Source organism: Balaenoptera ricei, chromosome 10 (genome assembly GCF_028023285.1).
Source record: "Balaenoptera ricei isolate mBalRic1 chromosome 10, mBalRic1.hap2, whole genome shotgun sequence".
Classification (NCBI taxonomy): Eukaryota; Metazoa; Chordata; class Mammalia; order Artiodactyla; family Balaenopteridae; genus Balaenoptera; species Balaenoptera ricei.
The window spans coordinates 67,100,110-67,106,852 of record NC_082648.1 but is presented as its reverse complement, the minus strand read 5'-3'; the positions used below and the strand labels follow the sequence as shown (position 1 = coordinate 67,106,852).

Sequence of the window (6,743 nt, the reverse complement as noted above, 5' to 3'; positions counted from 1 at the left end):
AAAAAGTATGGACCATCCATGGAAGAGGGAGATGTTATTCTCCCTTTGTCCTCCAGGTCTATCCCAGTTCTAAGGAGTTTGCTACGACTGGGCTGAAAGGCCAAAGGGTTTGCCTCTTCTTTGATGAGGAAAGAACAAGACAGGAATTGTAGCTTTATCAGGAAACAGCCAACCCCGTGTTTGAAGCTTCCCATCAGCCCTTTTTGAATTCTCTTTGCAGTTGTAAAAGCCATGGCGCGATATCTGAAAGTCTGAACGTGAGGCTGATGCTTAGTTTTCCTTCGTGTTGTTTTGGTATTTTTGGAGACAAAACTTTCACTTCAGAACATCACTAGTCTCTGTGGCCTGCGAGTGAAAAGGGTCGCAGAGGTGAGTAGGAGAAAAGGCTACGTGCAGTGTGAGATCATGGGCTGCCTTTCGGCAAAGTGGTGGCCTAACATAGTGGGGAAAAATATGGAATATTGCACAGTGCTTGACGAAATGCTGTGTGTTCCACCCCATGCTTTGTATCTTTCTTATCCTATGCATAGCTTTTCAGTGCTGAATTGGTCCTTTGTAATGAGAACGGTTTGTGCTACACACACCTTGGGCAGTGCAGTAGAAGGGAATGGCAGTATTGTTACAATATCACTACGGAGTAGATTGAGTGCTATCCACTGAGGAAACTACATTACGTGTCTAAGCACACAGAGCAGTCACAGTGTTACACAGAGCAGTCCTTTAAGACTCTTATGGAATGACTAGTAGCTTCGTAATAGTGCCATTTACTACATAATAACACTGAAAACGTTTAAAAACTCCTCCTAAATCAAGCATCTAGTATACATAAGAGGTTGCTCCAGTTTTCTAGAACTTATTCTTGGTTTTGTTTCACCTTTTTTTTAAAGGACAAATTAAAACTTATTTACGTAAAAAGAGCATATAAAAAGATCACTAGCTGTCTGTTTTGGCTTAATGGAAGTGCATTCAGAACTATGGCTAATTGTTTTATTTTTTCCTCTTTTGATGGGATTACAATACTGTCTGCTTACCACAAAGTAATTTTGTGTCATAAGCACAGATTGCTGTGTTAAAAATATTCTGCATTCCTTCTAATCTGGTTTTGTATAATAAAATATCTTGTTACAAAGTCTGATGTGCAAACCTTTTGAAGTTATAGTAGGTGTGAAATCTGGAACAGAATTCACAGGATGCACATTTTGTATAAAGGTGTTAACGGAGAGCTACTTTTTTCTTTTTAAATAGTCAGGCAGTATTTCAGAAATGCTGACTTCTTCTCCCCTCAGCTTCTTTCCCACCCACCCCATCCCCAAACAAATGCACGCGTACACACACACACACACGGAACACCATCATGTCATTACTCTATATGCAGTAATGTGAAATCATTGACCCCTGTTCAGTTGCTTCCTCGAATGTAAGAGTGAAGCATGACTTGAGCTCTGTTCATATGTACAGACAGATGCTATTCTGGTTTGTGGCTATACTTCCTGGAGGTCAGGCTGGACGCTGCTCAGATCATGCTAATTTGCCTGTGAAGAAATTCTACAAAATTGGATTCATCCACCAAATATGTGGTGTCAGCGTATCTTGGTGCTCATATGATTCAATAGAAAGCTCAGGTTTAAGTTGTCCTTTAAGACGTCAGTTTCACTGTACTAGTGCCTTATAAGTTGATATTTTTGCTGGAATGCAGATGATACTATATTTACCATATAATATATTATCAGCTCTCCTATATCTCAGTCAATTTACATAGTTTAAAATAGAACATCTTATTAAAAACATCTAGATATACACAGATTAGGAAACGCTTACAACATACAAATACACAAACTAGAAATAAATCTTTAGCATACTGGTATATACAACGGTGGGATACAATAAATAATTTCAGTCATGCTCTATCTACACATCATATTGCTTAAAAGAAGAGTAGATTTGGAGGGCAGTGGTATGACGAAGGGCTTAGGGGCTCTCTACGTTTAAATCTGTGCAAATTAAAACAGGATTTGAAGTACCACTGAATTGTGTTAGGAATGCATGGCTGGAAAAATGAAAGGACCCATATTACTGAGGTATTTACAGATACTGGCTAAAGAGCACTAAGTGGGCAAATGCAGAAAGGCTTCTTCTTCCCTTTACTTCTTGACGGCCAGCATGGCGTCAACTTCCTCCTCTACCTGTAGGGTGTGCCACTGGGCGATGGGTCGCCTGGGGTTGGCCAGCATATCTGACCAATGTCGCAGCTCCGCCCCAGTGCTGTTGTAGCCCACAAAGACTTTGCCGATGGCATCGTTCTTGCCAATCTTGTCATAGTCCAAAACAGTTACCACCACTTGCACTTTCTGAAAGAGGACACAAAACAAACATTCATCATCCGGCTCTAGAGATAAAGCCCTTCTACCAAGCTTCCTTGAGATCAAAGCAGTTGGAAATAAGAAGACCCGATCTCCAAACACCAGGACAAGGAGGAAAATGACCTGAACATGAAAACCCGAGTCCAGCCCCTGTTGCCATTATTACATCATCATCATCTTCTTCAGCATCTTCAAAATACTCAGTAAATGTTAATTTTGGCACAATTCTAAGTCTTTCATGTGAACTACTCAGTTACAATAGATCCTGTTAACATTGACATTATAGAGATAAGATGCTGAAGCTCGGAGAAGTTAAATCACGTGCCTGAAGTCATATAAGAAGTGAGTGGTTTGGTTTCCGGAGTCCATGTTATAAAATACCATGCCCGGCTGCCCATGTCAACTTGTATTCTTTTTTTTTTTTTTTTTAAGTCTTTATTGAATTTGTTACAGTATTGCTTCTGTTTTGGTTTTTTGGCCGTGAGGCATGTGGGATCTTAGCTCCCTGACCAGGGATCGAATCCACACCTCCTGCATTGGAAGGCAAAGTCTTAACCACTGGACCGCCAGGGAAGTCAGTCCCCTGTGTTCACCTTTAAATCCAGTTGTTTCCATTGTTTCATCAGCAAAATTTCTGGCATTAGTACTCAGATCATTTTTTTTTTTTTTTTGGTTACAATTTTCAAAGCAACCATGTACTGCAATCCTATTTCAGGTGGGAAGAGCCAGCATAGTTTTACATAAAACTAATATAGAATTTCAGCTAATCACATGATTATTGTGAGTTTAAAGTGTGACAACAGAGTGAAAGTCTTAAAAAAGTAGTAATTAACTAAAGATAATTTTTCTCATTCATAAATTCTCTCAATAAGCATTTATTAAGTAACTGTGTATCCAGCACTGACATCAAATGGAATAACCCTTTAGGCCACACAAGATTTACTCTAGTGATTCCATTAGGCTGTGAGTGTTTATTTAATGCCTTACTTTTTTGAACTGGTGAAAGCAAACCCATACCATTTTGACACGAAAGAAACACTTTTTAAAAGTATGTTTCAGTTCTTCCTAAGTAATGAATTTGCTTAGTCAAAATAGGCAATGGCTCCAATCTAGAAACCAAGGGAAAAGATAAAGGAAAAATTTAGAATAAAGTAGAATGTGTAGCATTTGGTGGCCAGAGTCAAAAGAAGCAGAAAATGTAATGATGGAAGCCTGGGCCAGATGAAGATCCCGCCCAGTTGTGGACCTTTACTGGGCTTTGTACTCTGAGGACTGCATTATTGGATGAATGTGCTGAGAGATGTCACCAACATACAGCTTCAGATCCGAGAAAATGATCACTTCTGAAAGTGGAATTTAGAATGTAAAATGCAACACATGGGCAGTAAAGGAAACAAATTTCCATCTTTCCTTGTGCAGCCTTGGATTGATTCCATTATCAAGGGGATTACCTATTCAATGGATGGCATTCGAAACCAAGAACGGAATCACCTTGGTTCTGAGCACCTTTCCCGAGCGAATTCATCTGGATGCGGTCATATTGCAAGGAATGAGGGACAGGGATAGCAGGGTCGTCATGCACAAAAGTAACGAGGATTTTGGAGGTTGGAGTGAATAGTTAGAGTGAATTTTGATTCTTTCCCCTAGGAATGTATTGATTAGTAGCAATCAAGACAAAATATCCTTATAAAGGCCTTGGGTTAATTTTTTCAGCTGCATATGTAGTCGATACGTTTTTTTGGTGGGGGGTGGTTTGCAACCTTTTCATATGCTTTTGGAAATCAGCATATTTTGCTTCTCTCAATGTATTTCATATGGATAGAGACAGATAGAAAGACAGACAATCGTATAACCTCAGGGTAAATAAAACCTAAGCCCCTATTATAGCATGTTAAATGCTCAATTATTTTCTCTAGGGAAATGCAAAGACTAGGAAAGCAGCCTCTTGGGGAAAAGAAGAAAGAAAAGAACAAATTGACTTTAGGAGCAGTGAAGAAGGGATGCAGTCAAAGGCATGCTCATTATTTCCATGCCTCATGGACTCTGTATTGGGCTGAGGTTCTCTCTGTCCTGACAAAATTTTATCTTCTCTGAAAGGCTGCCCCAGAAACCCAGCATACATCTTGTTTTTAATGTGCTTCATTTTCAATATATTTGTATTTGCTGGAATTTATAGTTGAAAAGGGACATGTACTTTTTTTTTTTAAAGGTATAGAATTGTAGCTCACAGGAGAAGATTTACAATAGGATTTTTCATCTCAATGTCCTGCCTCATATTGTTTTGTGGAATTAAAACACAAAATACCAGGAGGTGTTAGTTTCCATAGGAATAATGTCTCAGAACTCAAAAAAGAGTTCACTGAAGAAATATTGCAAAATAAATTGTTGGAGAAATTGGATGTCTTAGGTTGCCAGTGGGTCCAAAGCAGTGAGCTCACTGGTTCAGGCTAGTAAACAAGTGACTGGGGACAGGGAATCAGTGTCTTCTGCAATGTCATTTACTTATATAGCAGCTATTGAAAGTAAATAAGTATGTACAATCGGCTGCCATGTGAAAATGTATATAAGAAAGGTTATATAAAAACCATGAACTAATGTGAGGATGGTGGGATTACTGATGACTTAAAAAACTGCCTTATGTTATACAGTAGCTACTAGCCACATGTAGCTGTTTAAATTTAAATAAATTAAAATTAAAGTTCCTTGATTACACTAGTGGCTGAGGTGCTCATGACCTACCTATGGCTGGTGACTACCCTATTGGACAATACCGATGACATTTCCATCCTTACAGAGTTCTGTTGGATAGTGCTGATTTACATATTGTTTTAATCTTATTGTTAGATCCATTTTCTAATACATAAAATGTTAATTTGAATAAAAGACAACATTAGCATCGTGAGTAAGAATGAGGGGAACCATTTACTGAGCATTTGTATGTGCTCAGCACCGTTCCAAATGCTTTTACATGCATAGTCTCACTTTGACATGGATTCTGTTATTATTCCTATTTTATATATGAGACAATTCTAAGCCTCAGTTTCCTTATATGTATATAAAATTGGGGTAATAATGGTACCTTGCTTATAAGGTTATTGTAAGGATTAAATGAGATTATGCAGGTAAAGTGCTTACCTTGGGCCTAGGTACAAAATATATATACAATAAATGTAGCTATTACATTAGCTTTCTTCATGGAATAGAGGTGTGATTCATTCCTAAGGTACTGTATTTTAAGACTAGGTTAAAAATAAAAATATGCAACTGAAGAATATTTGCTGCATTTTGTTATTCTGGACCATTAGAAGGTTCCATGCTGTAGTTTTGATGCCTACCCTTCATCTCTCCTTCAAGTCATGAGCAAACTTCTATAGGACTGAAAAGATAGACGCACGTCAATTTTTTTATAAAGTGTAAAAATAGTGTTGCTTTAAGAAATTTGACTCTCTGATACCCATTAAAGATTAGCAAGAATAGCCCATAATTAATGGATGCGAACTTTGGATCCAATAGCCTAACTACGAATATGAGGTAAGAAAACCTAAAAATATTTAAAAATGACAAAATAATAAGATCATATGCTATCACTGTGTCTACATGTAGCATCCTATTTTGAACATGTTAACCACAAGGTCTTTTAATAGGATACTTCCTATCATAACAAATATTATCTAGCAAATTAAGGTTCTGTCTTTACAAAAATAACCATCCATTCCAACTCAGAAACAGGAAGCTGAATTTAAACAATGAAAAATACAACTTAGCCTAATTTTTCTACTGTTAATTATTTTTTAATAGTGAAAGATTAAAGATGCTGCATATTTAGCATCAACCAAAATATTTCCTTTATCACTACTTTTTTTTTTTTTTTTTTTTGCTACAAAGAGGTGATAATGAGAATTACATATTGTGGCCTGGGAGTCAAGAGTGAAAGCTTATTTTCTCTTGACCTTTTAACCTTTGTGGATGTACTTTTTGAATTAGTAGAGTGGTTCTGTCGATGTTCTTTTTCCTACTTTATTTCTGCTCAACAGAATGACAGCTGTTTCTGGCTGATGAATCAGCACATCCCGTGCTGTATATTTTATCATTTCCCTCTTGATGTAGTTTGAGCATTAAATGTGCATGGAATAAGAATAGCAGTTCTAATGGAGGCATATGCACTGATAATTCACAAGATCTGCGTGTTTAATTTATGTGATCTGAAGAAATGAAATTGAACGGGAAGAAAAAATATGTTTGACATTACCTGGATTTGCTCGAAGGGTACTTCAAAGCTGAATGACTCATTGTAGTAGGGGTTAAGTGTGTTCTTTTTAATTGTTGTCTTTTTCTTCTTCAGCCTCTTGCCATTCTGCATCAGATGAATCTTCACATAAGGAT

General features: G+C 37.4%; 1 protein-coding gene across 3 annotated transcripts in view; it reads right to left on the bottom strand.

Annotated features, from left to right (window-relative positions):
- Positions 1-1,738: 1,738 nt before the first annotated feature.
- Positions 1,739-6,743, bottom strand: part of SYT1 (synaptotagmin 1) — a 1,196,932-nt gene continuing 1,191,927 nt past the window's right edge. For all 3 annotated transcript variants that reach the window (XM_059934706.1, XM_059934708.1, XM_059934707.1), the window contains 2 exons: positions 6,610-6,743; positions 1,739-2,348 (listed from right to left, as the gene is read on the bottom strand). In XM_059934706.1, coding sequence (XP_059790689.1) covers positions 2,142-2,348; positions 6,610-6,743 — 341 coding nt within the window. In that variant the 3' untranslated portion in view covers positions 1,739-2,141. The remainder of the gene's footprint in view (positions 2,349-6,609) is intronic.